The sequence below is a fragment of the Fusarium poae genome (genome assembly GCF_019609905.1).
Source record: "Fusarium poae strain DAOMC 252244 chromosome Unknown contig_1, whole genome shotgun sequence".
In the NCBI taxonomy this organism is placed as follows: domain Eukaryota; kingdom Fungi; phylum Ascomycota; class Sordariomycetes; order Hypocreales; family Nectriaceae; genus Fusarium; species Fusarium poae.
Genome location: NW_025408659.1, coordinates 1,807,992 through 1,828,201, shown reverse-complemented (window position 1 = coordinate 1,828,201; position 20,210 = coordinate 1,807,992). Strand labels below are relative to the sequence as shown.

The 20,210-nt window shown below is 45.4% G+C and overlaps 10 protein-coding genes across 10 annotated transcripts; 5 read left to right on the top strand and 5 right to left on the bottom strand.

Annotated features, from left to right (window-relative positions):
- Positions 1–790: 790 nt before the first annotated feature.
- FPOAC1_013307 (uncharacterized protein) lies at positions 791–1,462 on the top strand (the record flags this gene model as incomplete). Its single annotated transcript, XM_044857648.1, has 1 exon — positions 791–1,462. One exon carries the CDS (start codon positions 791–793, stop codon positions 1,460–1,462), a length of 672 nt encoding a protein of 223 aa, XP_044701831.1.
- A 2,311-nt stretch (positions 1,463–3,773) lies between these two features.
- On the bottom strand, positions 3,774–4,250 carry FPOAC1_013306 (uncharacterized protein; the record flags this gene model as incomplete). The annotated part of the gene is made up of 1 exon (XM_044857647.1): positions 3,774–4,250. One exon carries the CDS (start codon positions 4,248–4,250, stop codon positions 3,774–3,776), a length of 477 nt encoding a protein of 158 aa, XP_044701830.1.
- Positions 4,251–5,001: 751 nt separating this feature from the next.
- Positions 5,002–5,866, bottom strand: FPOAC1_013305 (uncharacterized protein; the record flags this gene model as incomplete). Its single annotated transcript, XM_044857646.1, has 2 exons — positions 5,002–5,712; positions 5,768–5,866. 2 exons carry the CDS (start codon positions 5,864–5,866, stop codon positions 5,002–5,004), a joined length of 810 nt encoding a protein of 269 aa, XP_044701829.1.
- A 1,147-nt stretch (positions 5,867–7,013) lies between these two features.
- Positions 7,014–8,584, bottom strand: FPOAC1_013304 (uncharacterized protein; the record flags this gene model as incomplete). The annotated part of the gene is made up of 4 exons (XM_044857645.1): positions 7,014–8,029; positions 8,136–8,185; positions 8,244–8,342; positions 8,436–8,584. The coding sequence occupies 4 exons, from the start codon at positions 8,582–8,584 to the stop codon at positions 7,014–7,016; spliced, it is 1,314 nt and encodes a 437-aa protein (XP_044701828.1).
- Positions 8,585–9,443: 859 nt separating this feature from the next.
- FPOAC1_013303 (uncharacterized protein) lies at positions 9,444–10,478 on the bottom strand (the record flags this gene model as incomplete). Its single annotated transcript, XM_044857644.1, has 3 exons — positions 9,444–9,805; positions 9,867–10,292; positions 10,412–10,478. 3 exons carry the CDS (start codon positions 10,476–10,478, stop codon positions 9,444–9,446), a joined length of 855 nt encoding a protein of 284 aa, XP_044701827.1.
- Positions 10,479–11,434: 956 nt separating this feature from the next.
- On the bottom strand, positions 11,435–11,881 carry FPOAC1_013302 (uncharacterized protein; the record flags this gene model as incomplete). Its single annotated transcript, XM_044857643.1, has 1 exon — positions 11,435–11,881. The coding sequence occupies one exon, from the start codon at positions 11,879–11,881 to the stop codon at positions 11,435–11,437; it is 447 nt and encodes a 148-aa protein (XP_044701826.1).
- An 860-nt stretch (positions 11,882–12,741) lies between these two features.
- FPOAC1_013301 (uncharacterized protein) lies at positions 12,742–13,507 on the top strand (the record flags this gene model as incomplete). Its single annotated transcript, XM_044857642.1, has 2 exons — positions 12,742–13,308; positions 13,355–13,507. The coding sequence occupies 2 exons, from the start codon at positions 12,742–12,744 to the stop codon at positions 13,505–13,507; spliced, it is 720 nt and encodes a 239-aa protein (XP_044701825.1).
- Positions 13,508–14,508: 1,001 nt separating this feature from the next.
- On the top strand, positions 14,509–15,517 carry FPOAC1_013300 (uncharacterized protein; the record flags this gene model as incomplete). The annotated part of the gene is made up of 2 exons (XM_044857641.1): positions 14,509–15,086; positions 15,142–15,517. 2 exons carry the CDS (start codon positions 14,509–14,511, stop codon positions 15,515–15,517), a joined length of 954 nt encoding a protein of 317 aa, XP_044701824.1.
- Positions 15,518–17,055: 1,538 nt separating this feature from the next.
- On the top strand, positions 17,056–17,920 carry FPOAC1_013299 (uncharacterized protein; the record flags this gene model as incomplete). Its single annotated transcript, XM_044857640.1, has 2 exons — positions 17,056–17,154; positions 17,210–17,920. 2 exons carry the CDS (start codon positions 17,056–17,058, stop codon positions 17,918–17,920), a joined length of 810 nt encoding a protein of 269 aa, XP_044701823.1.
- Positions 17,921–18,671: 751 nt separating this feature from the next.
- On the top strand, positions 18,672–19,148 carry FPOAC1_013298 (uncharacterized protein; the record flags this gene model as incomplete). The annotated part of the gene is made up of 1 exon (XM_044857639.1): positions 18,672–19,148. One exon carries the CDS (start codon positions 18,672–18,674, stop codon positions 19,146–19,148), a length of 477 nt encoding a protein of 158 aa, XP_044701822.1.
- Positions 19,149–20,210: the final 1,062 nt, after the last annotated feature.

Genomic DNA, 20,210 nt, shown 5'->3' with positions numbered 1-20,210 from the left:
GAAGTATAAGCCTCAACAGTCTTCTGGGGTTAACCCCTTTTTGTTTTATGATCCCTACCCTGCGCGTAATTAGCATCATATCTCCGAGCGACCAACAGAGTCTCTTTTTGTGTGCGAAACAATTGACGGAAAGTCGTGTTAGGCTCTTTTGCGCGAATAACATAGACACGTAGCCGAAAATTCCGAGACCGCGACCCGACTAGAAAAGACGGCTGGTTGAACGTGGTCCGTTGATCAGGACGTGGCAACGGTCATGGATTCCACCATCATCATTGAGTCTAATCTGGGTGCGAACATTCGAAGACATCCACGTGTGCAAACTATGCGGCACCTTTGCCATCGAGCTCTGGGACCCCACAAAACGTTCTATTGGATGCATCCCACTATGAATACCAGGTGGTGCGAGTCCAGCGTCAGTAACTTATTACTGTAGCTCTATTGAGAGTGCCCGAAAATGAACTAAACGTGGCGCAAGCCCAGTGCACTGCCGACGCTGGTATGATCCTGCTCTTTGTGCTTACTAACAGCATGCAGAAGCGAGTAGTTGTAAGTCCATTATAATACGGGTCTTCGAAGGCTGGACGCCGAAATATCCAGATTCTGTTGTGACTGATACGTGGCAGGGTTGAGTGCCTATGACATGCACCACGCTTAGTCCGTTTTGGTGCACTTCCATCAAAACTACGATAATAAACTGCTGACGCTGAAACCGCACCCCACTGTACATTTATTGTCAAGTCTCCCCGGACAACTTGTTTGCCACGTTACCATGCTGTGCTCCTTTCCCAATATGTCCTCCGCTTCTCGACATGGGATAAACCTCGTGGCCTACATTATTGTTTCCTGGATTGCAGTTGTCTACGCTATTCTACCGACTCCGGGAGCTTCTGTGTTCATTACTCCACATGCAGCGTATTCTAGCTCGGTAGGAGTCCTAGGCTGCAAGGTTGATACGAATCGGATCGCTTATTGGCCCCTTGCCGTTGGATGTGATAATATATGTGTCAAGGTGTCTAATGAGGGACGTTCCCTTCATCTTTTGCGCATTGATATGTCCCAAGGCGCGTATGATATTTCCTACGATGCTTGGAATTATCTGGCGTTCGGCGTATCTGCCATGGATAACCCCCAGCAAGATGGGGAAATCCTAATGTCGTACGAGGTCGTAGAAACATCAGAATGTCAACACCTACTCCATGAGGGGAAGTTGCCTCTGTCAGCGGCTAACAGTATGAATTACGTCGCTCTATGTGCTAGTCAGTCTTCGAGTTGGGTCGCAAACAACTATCAATTGTATAACATAAACGATCCCCTGTGCAAGTTTGGGGTAGATGAGAGATGCGACCTCGACCTAGCTACAAGTAATCAGCCAAGCTGTCCCAGTGTCTTAGGTAATCCTCTACCAATGCAGTCTAGAGTCAAGAATGTCGCGTACGGCACTGGTCAACTCGTCCCTGTATAGGCCGTCTGCGATCATGTGGGATGCTTTGGCCTGTCGATTGTAGTCGGTCGTCTTATACTTTCTCGCAATGTTCCATAGCCATCTCTAAGACGGAGGGGTCAGATGGCGGCGTTTATGACAATGCTAAAACAAATACATATCTGGCTATTAGAGAAGGGTGAAATCGAAAGGCGAGCGACGAGGGCAATACAATCATGTATTTACATAGGCATCTAATCTGATACGCCATCTATCATAAAATTTTCTAGCTCGCGGATGAATAGCTCCTGCTCTACTGCCAGCATACCCAGCGATTCTCTTTGCAGCCACCATGTAGTCTGGCCCTAGTAGAAGTACAATCCTTACTTTGTCTAGCTTTCTCAACACTATTTCTTCTCATGAGTCTAAAGGCTTGTATAATAAGCTAGGATCTTGGAGGATAGGATGTATTCAGAAGTTTCCACCACCTCACTGCTTGCCCATGTGGAGGTTAAAATTCCATCTTGTTGGATATATCCTCAAAGCATGCGCATGGACCATGGAGGGGCATCTCCCCATCAATAACTTTCCGGCGAAAACAAGCCCAATGCATTATATGAGACCCACATGTTTTCTTTACGACGTTTTCGATATCAACCGGGTTCTCCCTATTTGCACTACAGAATCCATCATGGCATATCATACAAATTGGGCTGCTGGAGTGTTCACGGGCTAGCATGTCTGTCATGATTGTTGGAAAAATAGATTTCGGGTCGTTCTTTTGCTTTTGCCTTTCGATATCTGAGATTTGACTGAGGAGAACTGATTTTGATTTTGCATCCAATCTCGCCAAAGTCGCTAAACGCAGGTTTTGCGGACAGTCATGCATTACTTCTGCCAAAGTCGTCCTGTCGCTTTCTTCATAGATTTGCGCCATATAATCCCATAAATTTTCTTCATTCACAGAGGACTCCGAACAACTTGTAGTTTTTGACTCGAACGGAGTAGACAGAGTCCCGGGTTTCGGGTCCTGGAAGCGATTGAGCTTCATATCCCACGCCATCATCATCATCATGGGTTAATGTAACAGGGCGATGGCGTGCCACTCGTTTAGGCAATGGTTCTGGTACAGAGTGCAAGCCTGTTTCCTCGATCTTTCGCTTGTCAGGACGATCATAATAATACCACGTTTGTTTCTTTTTTGCTGGTGGGCTTTCAAGATCGCCCAATGAATCTCTATCTCTCTTCATTGCAATATGATTCTAGTTGACTTGAATCACTCGATCAGGCTCTCCTTTACCTTATATTTATGGATGAGAAATCCTCATATCTGGCTCACTATTACTCCTCTTTTGGCTTAGTAGTCCTTGTTCAAGGTTTCTTTTTGTAAGGACGGTTATGGATGTCGTAATACAATATTGAACACTTACACCTTCCTCTCCTACAACAACCCTTGTTGAATAAAAATTCGAATTCTATTTATCGCCATAAGTATATGTTCACACCGTGTACGATTTTGCAGATGACAAATGACACGCAAGTCAACGTACTTACCTGGCGGAGCTCAATGGCAGTACCTACGACTCGCACCGTCAATTGGCATCCGCTTCTCCAAGTCGCGCCCTAAACTACCAGGCAGCAGCCGTACATCTAAGTACTTCATTTACTCGACCAGAAATTGCTTACGCACCCATAAAGCGGCCAAATTCTGACAAAACATCTTCTTGTCAGGTAGAACCTAGACTCTACAAAGAGCATGTTGTTTTGGAGCGGAGGTACAAGTGCGTGCTCAGTACTTAGTCTTTAGCCGAATGTCTCTTTGTGAATCACCCTGACAATATCACAGTACTGCCAACTGCCATCGGAGGCCAGTATCTGCGTATTATTAGATACGGGGGTTAGTGTACCCGTGATGTTATCAGTATAAATTGCATCGCAGAAGGCGTTAACCTAACATCGAGGCATATATGTCTCACCTAGACAATCGTAACAATATAGGCTTTCCACACCAAGGATGCTCGTGGAGCACAGAAAATAGGTGGACCTGGCTGGACCGATTGCAATTTAACACCGAGCGTGCACAACCTCAAAGACCATATATCCGAATTGAAACGAAAACGGACAAATATGGGCATGTTTAGCATTTACTCATATCTATGTTTCATAGCTAATGTACAGCATAGTGTAAGAAGGGGTACAAATGCTAGATTGGATAAATGCAAATCAAGTGGAGGCAGAGGGATCGGTTGGCGATCCACGATGAATGAATATGCTCGACTCAATTTGTTTCCTACCTCGTTCTTGAATACATTCCTATGAGATACTGGCGCAGAGTCCTGTGTTACTGCACTCTTCATGCCACACAACTACAGTACCCCCAGAGTGGATTTCTACCTTCCAGCACCTCTACCTGAAAGCACTCAGTATGCATGATGTGAGCCTTACACTCCTTCCATACGACATCTTCACCCTCTTCCATGAATGGCTCTTTACAGACGTGGCAATTAGTGTTGCTGCCATTGGCGTCTATCCCTCCCATTTTGTGTTTAATGGTACCAAGTACACGTTTCGTCATAGTTGTGCTGAAATAACCTTTTGAATCGTGAAGGATGCGACTTTCCTCAATGAAGTAAAAATACCACATTATCTCCTCATATGAACACCGCGGAAGAATATTGAGGATATGAAGACGGACTCCAGCTGGCATATCATGGAGCATGATGGCGAATGCAACTTGCCTCTCGGATAATCCGACCAGAGCCAGTGCCATGAGCTCTTCTGTCTCTTGGATAGATTCTAGCGCCTCACTAAGCCTGATCCTTGCTTCCATGTTTACCAGGCTACTGTCTAGCCTGGAATCATTATGTGGTGCCACCGACGTTAGCAATGGGATGAATTCTTCTGCTAGATCTCTGTAGCTATTCATTTTAGAGTCTTGATACCACGGTATCAGCTTGTATTTTGAAGACTCTAACTACCTTTTAAATCACGGCTTGGCTCGACTGAGCCGGCCGAAATTTCTTTTCCTCGTCGCCAGATCGCCTATAGAAATCTGCATCAGCCATTCTTTGACAATATGGTAAAAGTGCTTTAATGCATTTTCTAGACAAATAGCGTCCAATTCGAGCGTAGAAGTTGGCTCGAATCAACCCATCTGGGTGTACAAGAGAGATCGCTGAGAAGTAGACTCGAGTACAACTGAAAGCGGCCGTGCTTATCTGTTACACTTGAGATCCGCGATGAGATCCAACGAACCATTTTTTACCAGCTCCATTGTTGCGACAAAAAGCACGTTTCTTCGTAGTCATTTGTCGGGTAAGAAATACTCAAGAAGCTACTGGTCAGGGTCCCAGCATACATAATCTCTGCGAAGAGCTATTTATCGTGTACGTGGAGAAAAGCACACAATCGGAATAACGTCGCAAACATCGTAAATTATAGCGCTAATGGTATAGTTTGGACCACTAATATAATATCTAGTCTATCCATACGACGCTGACATAGTAATGTTTCTAGGCTTCTAGAAACAGTGGCTCGCTGTGACCTCCTTTCACCTCGTCTGTTCCACAGCGCATGCTATCCTAACCAGCCAGCCGATAAAACACAGTTTGCGCTACGTAGTGTCGGCTCTGAGTTGAGTATTTATCTGAAATAGCTGGTGGAGGCTGACGAAGGCGTTTCCAAAGGGAATTCAAAGTTTCCATGACCACGATTTCTGTGTTTGTTCCTATCGACACAGTTCCGAAAAGAATACTTTTGGCAAGCATGCAGCATGATGTAGCAATAACAGAAGGCTTGATCCCGACAAACTCTGGATGATAAAGCGAGATTTCCGACAGGTATGCTGCCATACTAGCTAGCTCGCCGCCCCTAGGTTCTCCTACAAGCAAAAAGTCCAGGTAATGGTCCGTTGTCGGATGGCCCATCACCCAGTCTAAAGTGTACAAGATTGAGACTTCCATCTGCGCTAGCATATGTGCATCAAAGATGTCGTGACACAGCTTCCTTATCTCACTAACCGACAGAGGCCTGAGATTTCTACCTCGGTCAGTCCTGTCACCATATTTGGAGGCAATAAAGAGTGCGACACTCCCAAGCAACCAGTAGTGTTCTCTAAAGACCTGTTTCCTTGAGCAATATCGATCAATGAGATTGATAGATAAAAATAGCACGTGCGAGGGAAGACGAAAGTGCTGATGTGATCGGGTGACAAAGTCGATGAGATTTGACCGTAGGTCCCACGTGATTTGTTCTTGCTTTTCGATCATGAGAATGCTTGGCAAAGTCACATCCTGCTCAATGTCAATTATAGGGAAATCATGATTGGTTCTCTTTGCAGATCCCTACCTCCATATAAGCAAGATGGTCTATGATGTCTTCCAAGTAGTCGTCTTCCTCCCACAACGTATCGATAAACCCAGATGCCCGCGTTTGATTCTGATCCATGGCAGGAGAATCAGGGTTGATCCAATGTCACGACTTTTTTGGAAACTGGTTATAAATTAGTCTGCTGCTTAGCCGGTTATCGTTGATCTTATACCTACATCCCCTCTTCTCGCCTTTTTTCTTTTGATTAAAAATTCCTTCTCCTTTTACCGTCCTACAGTGATGTGAATCGATCGTGACCTATAAACCCTTTTTTTTCTCTTCTTGGTTTTTGAAGAGACTAAAATGGCTGCAACAGCCGAACTTACCTTTCCCGGCTGTGCGTAGCACCGTCTATGTGGTCAAAGTTAAAATAGGATTTCAAGTTTGAGAGAGTAGTCCCCGCCCTTGGCTCAGAACCATCCAACGTTTCCTACAATGCAACGGTGGCGCGTTCTGGATGTTGCGTTATGGTGTCCCCTCTACCATTCTCAAGTAACGAAATCGCCGCTGTTATTAGTAAAACTGACATCAGAGCTAGCCGGTGACCACTTGCGGAACTGTATAGGGTAAAAGAGATTCACAGTACCCAGCACAAATGATTTATCGAATAACTATAGGTTAGCGTATAGGATAAGCGAACGCGAGAGACAAGTGAACAAAACAACACCCCAGTTTTCATCTCAGAGGCAGGTTTTTTTTTTGAAGTCTTATAAGAATTTCATAGAGCTATATTATCCGATCAGATGATATCTGGAACTTTGATGAGACTGGCTTTATAATGGGCGTCATTATGGCCGGAATGGTTGTCACAGGTTCAGAAAGGCAAGGAAGGCCAAAATCAGTGCAGCCTGGAAATCGTGAATGGATTAACTTACTGTAGTTAGGCACTTTCTATATAACCTCCCAGCATTACAGCTACGTCCAGCAAAACCACAAACATTAAAGCCCACCTTTGCCGTTAGAGGAGGCTTATAGATGGAAGAGGTTGCAGGCTCAAAGAGAAAATGATCGCCGGGGCCGGATGGCTCCGAGCCACCACCACCCGCGCCATCTCGCACTGGTCGACCAGATCGGTCCATCCGCACCGCTCTAGTTCCCACAGTTCTGGCTTTGGGTAAAAGACCTTCATGATTCTTGAATAGAAGAACAACAATTAACAACTGAATTCTTACACACAAGTGCATTGAAGACTATCTACCTTTCTACCGGGTATCTATATAGCGGCTTAAAAGGCAATTCCTGCTCTTAAGCCGGAGGCAATATTTTTGTATCTTGAGTCAGGATAAACAAGTAAGTTTTCTTTCTCGTCAGTGCTTCCCAAAGATCGGAAGCTCGTTTCCACCAGCGATTCTTGCTCTTTCCCGTCTCCTGATGCCTCCCAGAACATAGCCCCTCCCAAGCTTTGCTGTTTCAGATACGACACCTTTTTCTGGACCACCTCCGGGGTGTCGTAAGAGTAAATACCTGGGCCAGACTGGAGCTTACCGTAGTACGCCTGTGACTTCTCGTCGTACATCGTCGTGAGGCCCTGCTTGGACAAAGCTTTGTAGTCCCAAACTCCAGCCTCCCAGCTGCCAAGTGCCTTGTTAGGACTTCCAACACTTGAGTACGCCCCTCCCAGGTCATATGAACCGATGAAGGACCGACCGTATACAGGCATGCCGAGGACAAGTTTACGGGCGGGGACCCCAGCCTTCAGATAAGCCTTTACGGCGTCATCGGTATTGAAAGGGGTAGATTGAGGGAGATCTTTGTTTGCATAGAGATTAGCATTGTGGCCAGCCACAGGACTCCAAGACCCTGCATAGTCGTAAGCCATTAGATTGATGTAGTCGACCCTACTGCCAAGATCCGCTAGATGCAACCTGCTGTAGTAGTCAGATCCTGCTGGAGCGGCGATGGTAAGCTGGAAGTGATAGTCCGGTGCATGTTCGGAAGAGTAGGCATCTAGCTCAGCTCGAACCGCTTCAAGGAGGAGTACCATGTTGGATGCTTCCTCGTTGCTAGCTGGGTACTCCCAATCAATATCAATACCGTCAAAGCCCCAATCTTTCATGAGTGTCACTGCTGACTTGGCAAAATTAGATCGACCGGTGGAAGTAGCTGCAGTACTGGCGAAGTTTGTAGACCAAGTCCAACCTCCAATAGAAAGCAGGACTTTGAGCTGGCGGTGTGCTTTTTTGAGGGAAAAGAGTTGTTTAACACACCCGAACGCGTTTTGTGTATCGCTTTCGAGCCAGGCTGTAGATTCGGGTTTGACTTCTGTCAGCAAACTCGCACACTTTGAGTCGGCCCTTATATCTCTTATGCTAAGAGATATGTTTGGATGTAGAGGTAAACTACTTACAATCATCTTCGTAATGTTTCTCCAGATCTGCGTACGTATCGGCTGTGAATCTGAGAATGGTTAGATTCAACGACACTGGTATGGCGGTCATCTTCCGGATGTAGTTACACGGTTCCATCATGCTGTACGTTCATGAAAGCGTATAGTATATGTGTTATGCTAGAAGCGGGAAGATCCTGTGGTTGGAAGTCTCTCTCGTATATGCCCCTACGATACGTAAACAATCAGCACCTGGTCTTAGACAACACGACTAGAAGTCCGGGATCTGGGGTGGCCCCGTGGGTTTTCGAACAGGCGTACCAGTTTACAAAATAAACCATGTTGACATATCCTGTTTCACTCTGTGGAGGCTCTCTCTGATACAGTTGACTGGTGTCGGGCTCTGCAACCGCTAGCAGAGACTGAGATACCACGAGCAGAGACATCAGTGTTCGAAAAAAGGCCAACATGGTGCGAAGTATTCTGTCATTGAACAGTGTTCCGCTATTCTTTCCATTTGTCAGCACAGGAAACAGGATCTGACAGTTAATATCGTCTCCAACTGTCGTAGTGATAGTAATGATCCCTCTGTAAATTATATCGGGTAAATTCCCAGCAATATAAGCCAAGATCGTTTATTTCGTGCTGTAATAAAATGAAGACTCGACCATGTTTGGCCGATGATGCAAAGGGGCTAATGGTTCGGGCGCTTATTGCTTTTAGATATTTCAGCGCCCTTTATGGCCGCTATTAGTACATTCATCTAATGAGAAGGACCCTCCAAGCGGGCATTCTGACGCCAACGGGCATTGTTGAAGCTAAATGGAGCCAAATAAAATTCCAGAGAAGCTAGAATGATCTCGCAGTGGCAATACCCGATGGTGATAGCAAGAATTTATTAGGAAGAGTCACAGTATATTATACGAATAGAGATCTTTATCGAATCGTGCTTGGTGCACAAAGCCCACCATCTACTTAATAGAGCGTATATTACCTACGTTGAATATGTTGCCTCTGCTGATTTGGAATATACCGTTGTTCTCCTGACGCAACAGAATGGTGTTCACAGTATTACATGCTCACAAATCTACTCAGGTTGTATGGAAAGGTATGCACGGCCCAAAAGACCTACGAACGGCTTGGGCGAACACTGATACCAAACCCTAACCCTAAGGCATTTTTAATCTTAACCGCAATGAGTAAATTTCATCTCTTCAGTGATAGAAAAGAGCGTATAAATTGCCGGGCGATCTGCGCTTGATGCATAATTCTTATAGCTTTTTAAAACTGCGGAACGTGATCAATTTTGAAGTAATGATGAAGTTAAAACTATGCAGCTGGCGCTACGAGTCGCTCAAAAGCCTCATCCTCACTCGGGCAGCCATCGCCGTTGATCTTGTCGTATGCCGGAAGCAAAACGGCGTCATCAACCTCGACGTACTTTCCGCGTTGTACGTGGACATGTTGTCCGTTCATAGAAGTATCGGACATAAGATAGCACGCGCAACGAGCTACTACATACGCCGGTTGTGCGTCGACGTTTATGTCATTCAGCAAAGCCTTCAAGGATGGGACAACTTCGCTGTCAGTCCAACTGGGTGCCAATGTGTTGACCCGTATCGGAATTTGAGCAGATTTAAGCGAAGGGATAAGCCCTCGTCCAAAACCGAGAACTCCATGTTTACTTGTGGCTAATATGAGTTAGCCTATAATGAACAAAGCGACGTGAAAGAATATTTCCTTCCTACTTACCATAGTCGACGGCTCGGAATCGCTGCAGGCCGGTTGCTGATCCAGTGATGACGATGCTTCCCCCGTATTCTTGTTGATGCATATGATGAATCGCCAGAGCAGAGGTATTGATGACGCCTTTGAGGTTTGTGTCGAGACTCTGGCTGGGTGGTTCCATAAGTTTGCCATCCTGGTCAAGTTCCAAAGATAAGTAATCAGCTCGAGGTCCAATACCGGCGTTGGCAAAAACGTGATCGATACGGCCATATAGCTCCTTGGTTTTATCAAAGAGCACCAGTAGGTCATCCCATCTAGTGACATCTGTTTTGACAAATGTGAATGTGCCTTTCATCTGTTGTCCAGGAGGCTGCAAATCACCAATAGCAACCATAGCTCCGATTGAGAGAAGTAATTCAACAGTAGCCAAACCTATGCCGGATGAACCACCTGTTTGAGATATTTTAGCGATCAAATGTTTGCGAATCAAACAGAACGCCGATGGCTGAACAGTATGCGACAATATGCGGCAGGGAACGGAGGTGCTGGTAGTATTGATGTATGCGTACCTGTGATGAGAACAACCTTACCCTTTAGGGTAGCCAAATCCTCATCTTCAAAACGAAACTCCGCCATATTGATAGCATACAAAAGACTTTATTTTTATTATAGATTCAACATGAAACACATGCGATGCTACAGAAAACAGCTTCTGCGTATGGCGAGGACGAAAAGGAGTGTTAAGTAACAAGATGTCTTGCGATTACTGCAAGCCACTTCGGTCAATTTCGGTCAAGACACAAGCAGGGCGTATACAATTGCGATGATCTATGAGATAGAAAGACGCCCTTACAGTATGAAATAGGCTCTTCGTCCTTTCAAGAATATGGAGGCCTATTACGGCTGAAAAAAACTGTCTTGTTCGGCGGGGTACCAAGAATTGTGAATTGTATTTCCTAGGTATTACGTAGGCATCATCACATGCACAGTTTACCTTGGCGATATGCTGTCTTACACCCAGTGTGGTAGCCTAAATGACCTAATGAAGTCGTGGGCGGGGATTTTGAACTAATATAGATTTCAACACGACGTACCGAGTGCAAATAAAAAACGGTTGATGCGGATTTCGGGCTTATCAAAGTGATTTCTCTGGGGAAGGTCTTGTATAAGTGTATTGGAAATACGGCTGGAAAGTTACGTGAGAAATATGAACATCCAGCATGAAATATAGAAGATTACTTCAAATGGACCACGATGATTGCAGAGCATCCCCATGCGATAATGCGCCTGTCGCCCCGACCATCCGCCTTTCGTATAAGAACATGCAACATCATATCTGATGACGAGATGCAGGAACCCTTTTTGACCGAACATATACAACATTGCCTAGTGTTTGATACCATTGTAGTCGTAAGCGGAGATAGTCATCGTACGGTCATTGAAAAGCATGATCAACAAATGGTCATTTTTTGCCTATCTTGTTACCGCAACCACCCTTTGAGATCTACCTAATGCCGAAATGAATTGAACCCTATTCAATAAAGCTATTGACCAGGGCTTTGCATGACTGCATCTGTTCAAAGTGATTTCCACTAAAAGCCATCTTGAGGATCATAGGGAGGAGGTGACCTCCCATTGGGAATCCTGCACTCGTCCAGAAGCATTTCAAAGACTAGATCGTCTGTTGAGAGCAGTGAAATTCGACACAAGTCAGTCTGGCACGCACGATCGATATAATGTGATCTTGCTGGAACTGCCAGTGGAACAGGGGTGCAACCTGGTGTGTATCTTGTTGTATGGAGCGTGCTCAAGTTTTGTTTTGAGGCGAGACTATTCCTGTCATGGCTCTGGGGAGGGCCCTGAGGGGGTTGCTGACGGTGTCTCCTGAGCACCTGCAAACTGATCTTCTTGTGTCGGAGTGCCACCTTTGTCCGTTCCTGTACTGAGTGATAGCGATTGGTCCAGCTGGTGCCTTCATTGTTGTTGTTGATAAGATGTGGCAAGCGCGAGAAGAGTGATGACAAACAAGGCAAAATCATTTTGGTGTAGATCCGGCATGTGTCGCCGAAGTTAAGATGAGATGACTCAGAAAGTCTGCTCCAGTAAGCCTGGTGGACTTTGATGTAACATATGTATAACATTCCCTGTTCTGCACAACTTACCACTTCTAGGATCGTAAGGTTTGTGCTTCTTCAAGGATCATGCGTAGCAGGGCCTTGGATAAAGTGAATATAAGCTTTTACTGGAAAAGAAGTGTTCGTTTCCGACGCATGTTTCATATTTCATCCCGGTAGCGCCTCAAGGTCAGGGGTTCTACCAGCCTTTTTTGTCGTAGCCGCTCAAATATGCGCACGATCATCCTGAAAACGTCCCCCTCACACAATGGGCGAATAACAGTATGTGACTCCTCTCTTAATTGAGAAACTCCGTTCACCTACAGGGAGGGAGACTTATGTAGACCGGGTATCTGGACATCATAGGGAAGGCTAGCATATGGAGGACATATCAATGATAACTTGTTATAAACCTTTATGGAGCTTTCTAAATTTGCATGTAACTCCGTTAGCATGGATGCAAGAATATCGTGTAAGTGGATTTCCTGAGCAATTAAGACGCTAGAGTTTGGAAACATCCATGCGGTGTAAATTAGACTGTGCTCGGGAACGGATAATCTGATTTTGATCGTTACTCTATAAGACCGCGTCTGATCGACGTTGCGATGACTAAAATTACTTGTGATACGCTGTATTACGAAAACCAAGGTTTGATGTGTATGGCTCGACATCGCTGCTCCCCTGACAGAAAGGTCATAAATTCAAGGTTCAGTCTATCAAAATGCTACAGCCTGGCACTAGTAATAATGATGGCAATAGCCTAGTTTAAAGTAGCTTACTCCATAATGTCTAGCCGCACATTTCCCCACTCCGCCGAGTTCAAAGAGGTATTTACATGGACATGCCTGAGTATAAAAGACAAGACACCGCCGCAGTTTCCATTCAGTCAATGTGCAGTCCAATATCGCACATGCTTTCGACACTCCCATCCTCTACCGATGCCTATAAAAGCAATCACGAAACTCCTCAACCTCTTAATCCCACAAACAGCGATGCGTGATGTGCTAGATATTGCCAACCTGAGCTACAAAAGTAGCCTTAATGGTCGCCATGATACGACAAAGATGTCGAGGAGAACACACGGAGCTGGCGGAATAGGTCAGCCGCGGCACGGAAGTGCTACTCATGTTGCATTGCCCTTTGAAAGTCATGCAGGTATAGGACAAAAGCCAAAGATAGATCATGAAGAGGCCCAGCCTGAGACTTTGAGGCGGACCACACGCCGGCGCATACCAACACGTCGTGCTGAGAAGCTTATGAATAATGGATTATGGGTTAGACGCCTACTAAGAACATCTCTTAAGGCCAAGGCAGCAAGGAAAAGACTAGCAAAGCGAGCGGGGACTGCAAATGTAGGTAGCTAGGAAGAAAACGAGCGCATGTCTAATAAAGTTACAGAAGAAGGCCACCATGTTCATAAATCAACGACCTAGCACTCACTCCCGTCAACCTCAGAAGCAAACTTTGGCTCAAGACAGCGGCGATGATGACGATGACGATTTGCCCTCAATCGAGGAGCTTTACAAAAAGAGTCAAGATAGGGCGAGATGATCGGGAGCTAGTCGAAGCCAGAGTACGAAATAAAAGAATGTGGATGTGTTTCTTCAGACCTGATATCGCTGCTCTTAGAGTTTACTGGCCTGTATGATGTGTAATGACGAATGTTGAAGACAGGACGTTTCATGTTTTCTATCTACTGTCCTGTTCCGCTCTGGCCGTGTACTGCTTCGTAAGATAAGTACCAAAGCGACCCGTCGCATTGATGGTTATAATGTACAAGTACGGGCGGGGTGCGAGTATGTGGGTTATGCTCGCCTACATTATAACGCCAAAAATGGATCGGATCAGCCATTGCTAGGTATGGTTTATGATATAGATAGTCCTGGGATTCTGTAGGAATAAACCGACGATGAGACAATTCTTAGTCTAGAACGGACTTTTTGTATTGTACTTGGACAAAAAGATCACCTTTTCTACTGCATCTGCCAAGTTAATACACCGCCAGCTGCAGACACATAGAATGCAAGCTGACGAGCATCTGAAGCCATTCTTTGAACCGGGGCCCAGAATACAAAGAATTCAAGTCTACCCCATGTAAAACGGGGCAAGACAAATCAATTGAACAACAAACAACTGATTTCGGACTGTAGGACTAGGTAAGTCCCAAAACCGACATCCCATCAATACTGGAGTCCAATCTAAAGTTTTGTACTGCCCGTCCTTGTCTTACACCCCAAGAAAGAGCCTTTAACGGCCCACATAACATGCCGGAATCGATATCGGAGCATTCTAAATTTTGTCGACTCTTTCACCTATCGTAAGTGATCTTTCTTATTCTCATTCAAATTTCAACTGGCGGATGACGTCATCAATGTTTCCTTATTATATGAGTGTGCACCATGCCTGCGTCAGTTCCCTTCTTTAACTAACCTTCATGTCTTAGATCGCGGCTACTACAGTTTTATTACATACACTACCTGCCAGAAAACTCCCCCACCACCATTTGACGCCAAGTACCTCATTTCTTCTTCCCGTCCAGTCCGACAACAACGATGACTGAGTCGCAAGCGCTAGATTTGCCAACATTTCTAGGGTTGGAAGAAAGAATAGAAGCCAATCCGTGGCCTAGTGCTTGTCAAGCCTTCAAAACAATCTCGATTTCGTACGATGACTCAGTAGGCGAGGATGCAGAAATAGATAGTGCTCATCTGTCGACGTCGTCTCTCCCGCAGTGCTATAGTCGCTTAGTCGAGTCGAAGAACGCAATTACGCAAGCAGAACACCAGTTACGTTTGGCCGCTTTCGAACATCGGGTTGATGGGGTCATGCTAGCCATGGAATACAACGAGAAGCTAAACGGTGCTTATGAAAAATACCAGCGAGAATTGAAAGGCGCGGACGCCAAACACACCGACGACTACGACTGTCTTCAATCTGACACAGTCATCAATGAGATAATACAGGAAGGCTTTCTTTCAACGCCGTTTGACGATTATTCAGTCGAGGAAGTGGAATTCTTGAGAGAAAAGCTACCTGCGTCGATTGGTTTGGGCCAATTTTTCCTGAAACTGATTGCGGAATTCGGTTGGGGTGCGATGGTAGTTCCAGGTCTCTTCATTGAGCTGGACGAGTAAGTTACGAGTCGGAATTATACAATATGCCAATACCGACTACATCTTCTAAAGCTTGAAGGAGATTGGACAGGAGGAGCTTGATGAGATCATGGAATTGATCCACTATCATTACGGCACCAAAGCCTGGAGAAAAGAGCTGCTTGATATATCCCCCACGGTCTTTACATTGATAACGCAGGGAATTCCCGAAGGTCAAACGCTGAAGATCCTCACTGTGCCAGATGGGGGTGAGACCGGACTGGCAGACTCGCCGCTGAGCGAATGGTTTCGCTTCATTCCAATCACCAACGGAAGGCCATATAGGGCACCTGAGAGCCGATTCTTGCCACGAGAAGAGAGCATACTGCGACGAGTACCTTGCCCAGCCTCTACAATCCCTGAGTTGGAAGGCCAAAAAAATACTTCAAGTGTTTTCACAGCAATTTGACGACGGTCTCGCAACGCCCGAGACCCTCACCCCTAACCTACTCTTCTATTCTTAATTGTCGCGTACCCCTGGCCACTACCCATACATATACCTATACGCACACACGGTCTGGTGTGTATTGGTATTCGTCGGGGATGAGGTACCGATCACAACAGAATTGCCTGTGCGGATACAAGAGGTCTATACCCCCGTGTAACGGCTCTATGTTCGTTTATTCGCCAAAACTCCCAGCCTTGCTACTTCAATATGATAGTATTATATATTTCGAAAGCCAACTTATTTACATTTCAACGTTAATAAACAGACTCTGTCTCTGCGTCCGTGCCTGCATGTACAAAAATGCAGTCCTGGAAGTCGTCCTCGGGCTCTGGGAGCAACTTCACGTCAGCCGTCTCCCACGATTGGCTGTTGTTATGATGCGCTGTCAATGCTGGGTGCACTTGTGTGTAAAAATTCAGTTGTTAATTGTTGTTCTTCTATTCAAGAATCATGAAGGTCTTTTACCCAAAGCCAGAACTGTGGGAACTAGAGCGGTGCGGATGGACCGATCTGGTCGACCAGTGCGAGATGGCGCGGGTGGTGGTGGCTCGGAGCCATCCGGCCCCGGCGATCATTTTCTCTTTGAGCCTGCAACCTCTTCCATCTATAAGCCTCCTCTAACGGCAAAGGTGGGCTTTAATGTTTGTGGTTTTGCTGGACGTAGCTGTAATGCTGGGAGGTTATATAGAAAGTGCCTAACTACAGTAAGTTAATCCATTCACGATTTCCAGGCTGCACTGATTTTGGCCTTCCTTGCCTTTCTGAACCTGTGACAACCATTCCGGCCATAATGACGCCCATTATAAAGCCAGTCTCATCAAAGTTCCAGATATCATCTGATCGGATAATATAGCTCTATGAAATTCTTATAAGACTTCAAAAAAAAACCTGCCTCTGAGATGAAAACTGGGGTGTTGTTTTGTTCACTTGTCTCTCGCGTTCGCTTATCCTATACGCTAACCTATAGTTATTCGATAAATCATTTGTGCTGGGTACTGTGAATCTCTTTTACCCTATACAGTTCCGCAAGTGGTCACCGGCTAGCTCTGATGTCAGTTTTACTAATAACAGCGGCGATTTCGTTACTTGAGAATGGTAGAGGGGACACCATAACGCAACATCCAGAACGCGCCACCGTTGCATTGTAGGAAACGTTGGATGGTTCTGAGCCAAGGGCGGGGACTACTCTCTCAAACTTGAAATCCTATTTTAACTTTGACCACATAGACGGTGCTACGCACAGCCGGGAAAGGTAAGTTCGGCTGTTGCAGCCATTTTAGTCTCTTCAAAAACCAAGAAGAGAAAAAAAGGGTTTATAGGTCACGATCGATTCACATCACTGTAGGACGGTAAAAGGAGAAGGAATTTTTAATCAAAAGAAAAAAGGCGAGAAGAGGGGATGTAGGTATAAGATCAACGATAACCGGCTAAGCAGCAGACTAATTTATAACCAGTTTCCAAAAAAGTCGTGACATTGGATCAACCCTGATTCTCCTGCCATGGATCAGAATCAAACGCGGGCATCTGGGTTTATCGATACGTTGTGGGAGGAAGACGACTACTTGGAAGACATCATAGACCATCTTGCTTATATGGAGGTAGGGATCTGCAAAGAGAACCAATCATGATTTCCCTATAATTGACATTGAGCAGGATGTGACTTTGCCAAGCATTCTCATGATCGAAAAGCAAGAACAAATCACGTGGGACCTACGGTCAAATCTCATCGACTTTGTCACCCGATCACATCAGCACTTTCGTCTTCCCTCGCACGTGCTATTTTTATCTATCAATCTCATTGATCGATATTGCTCAAGGAAACAGGTCTTTAGAGAACACTACTGGTTGCTTGGGAGTGTCGCACTCTTTATTGCCTCCAAATATGGTGACAGGACTGACCGAGGTAGAAATCTCAGGCCTCTGTCGGTTAGTGAGATAAGGAAGCTGTGTCACGACATCTTTGATGCACATATGCTAGCGCAGATGGAAGTCTCAATCTTGTACACTTTAGACTGGGTGATGGGCCATCCGACAACGGACCATTACCTGGACTTTTTGCTTGTAGGAGAACCTAGGGGCGGCGAGCTAGCTAGTATGGCAGCATACCTGTCGGAAATCTCGCTTTATCATCCAGAGTTTGTCGGGATCAAGCCTTCTGTTATTGCTACATCATGCTGCATGCTTGCCAAAAGTATTCTTTTCGGAACTGTGTCGATAGGAACAAACACAGAAATCGTGGTCATGGAAACTTTGAATTCCCTTTGGAAACGCCTTCGTCAGCCTCCACCAGCTATTTCAGATAAATACTCAACTCAGAGCCGACACTACGTAGCGCAAACTGTGTTTTATCGGCTGGCTGGTTAGGATAGCATGCGCTGTGGAACAGACGAGGTGAAAGGAGGTCACAGCGAGCCACTGTTTCTAGAAGCCTAGAAACATTACTATGTCAGCGTCGTATGGATAGACTAGATATTATATTAGTGGTCCAAACTATACCATTAGCGCTATAATTTACGATGTTTGCGACGTTATTCCGATTGTGTGCTTTTCTCCACGTACACGATAAATAGCTCTTCGCAGAGATTATGTATGCTGGGACCCTGACCAGTAGCTTCTTGAGTATTTCTTACCCGACAAATGACTACGAAGAAACGTGCTTTTTGTCGCAACAATGGAGCTGGTAAAAAATGGTTCGTTGGATCTCATCGCGGATCTCAAGTGTAACAGATAAGCACGGCCGCTTTCAGTTGTACTCGAGTCTACTTCTCAGCGATCTCTCTTGTACACCCAGATGGGTTGATTCGAGCCAACTTCTACGCTCGAATTGGACGCTATTTGTCTAGAAAATGCATTAAAGCACTTTTACCATATTGTCAAAGAATGGCTGATGCAGATTTCTATAGGCGATCTGGCGACGAGGAAAAGAAATTTCGGCCGGCTCAGTCGAGCCAAGCCGTGATTTAAAAGGTAGTTAGAGTCTTCAAAATACAAGCTGATACCGTGGTATCAAGACTCTAAAATGAATAGCTACAGAGATCTAGCAGAAGAATTCATCCCATTGCTAACGTCGGTGGCACCACATAATGATTCCAGGCTAGACAGTAGCCTGGTAAACATGGAAGCAAGGATCAGGCTTAGTGAGGCGCTAGAATCTATCCAAGAGACAGAAGAGCTCATGGCACTGGCTCTGGTCGGATTATCCGAGAGGCAAGTTGCATTCGCCATCATGCTCCATGATATGCCAGCTGGAGTCCGTCTTCATATCCTCAATATTCTTCCGCGGTGTTCATATGAGGAGATAATGTGGTATTTTTACTTCATTGAGGAAAGTCGCATCCTTCACGATTCAAAAGGTTATTTCAGCACAACTATGACGAAACGTGTACTTGGTACCATTAAACACAAAATGGGAGGGATAGACGCCAATGGCAGCAACACTAATTGCCACGTCTGTAAAGAGCCATTCATGGAAGAGGGTGAAGATGTCGTATGGAAGGAGTGTAAGGCTCACATCATGCATACTGAGTGCTTTCAGGTAGAGGTGCTGGAAGGTAGAAATCCACTCTGGGGGTACTGTAGTTGTGTGGCATGAAGAGTGCAGTAACACAGGACTCTGCGCCAGTATCTCATAGGAATGTATTCAAGAACGAGGTAGGAAACAAATTGAGTCGAGCATATTCATTCATCGTGGATCGCCAACCGATCCCTCTGCCTCCACTTGATTTGCATTTATCCAATCTAGCATTTGTACCCCTTCTTACACTATGCTGTACATTAGCTATGAAACATAGATATGAGTAAATGCTAAACATGCCCATATTTGTCCGTTTTCGTTTCAATTCGGATATATGGTCTTTGAGGTTGTGCACGCTCGGTGTTAAATTGCAATCGGTCCAGCCAGGTCCACCTATTTTCTGTGCTCCACGAGCATCCTTGGTGTGGAAAGCCTATATTGTTACGATTGTCTAGGTGAGACATATATGCCTCGATGTTAGGTTAACGCCTTCTGCGATGCAATTTATACTGATAACATCACGGGTACACTAACCCCCGTATCTAATAATACGCAGATACTGGCCTCCGATGGCAGTTGGCAGTACTGTGATATTGTCAGGGTGATTCACAAAGAGACATTCGGCTAAAGACTAAGTACTGAGCACGCACTTGTACCTCCGCTCCAAAACAACATGCTCTTTGTAGAGTCTAGGTTCTACCTGACAAGAAGATGTTTTGTCAGAATTTGGCCGCTTTATGGGTGCGTAAGCAATTTCTGGTCGAGTAAATGAAGTACTTAGATGTACGGCTGCTGCCTGGTAGTTTAGGGCGCGACTTGGAGAAGCGGATGCCAATTGACGGTGCGAGTCGTAGGTACTGCCATTGAGCTCCGCCAGGTAAGTACGTTGACTTGCGTGTCATTTGTCATCTGCAAAATCGTACACGGTGTGAACATATACTTATGGCGATAAATAGAATTCGAATTTTTATTCAACAAGGGTTGTTGTAGGAGAGGAAGGTGTAAGTGTTCAATATTGTATTACGACATCCATAACCGTCCTTACAAAAAGAAACCTTGAACAAGGACTACTAAGCCAAAAGAGGAGTAATAGTGAGCCAGATATGAGGATTTCTCATCCATAAATATAAGGTAAAGGAG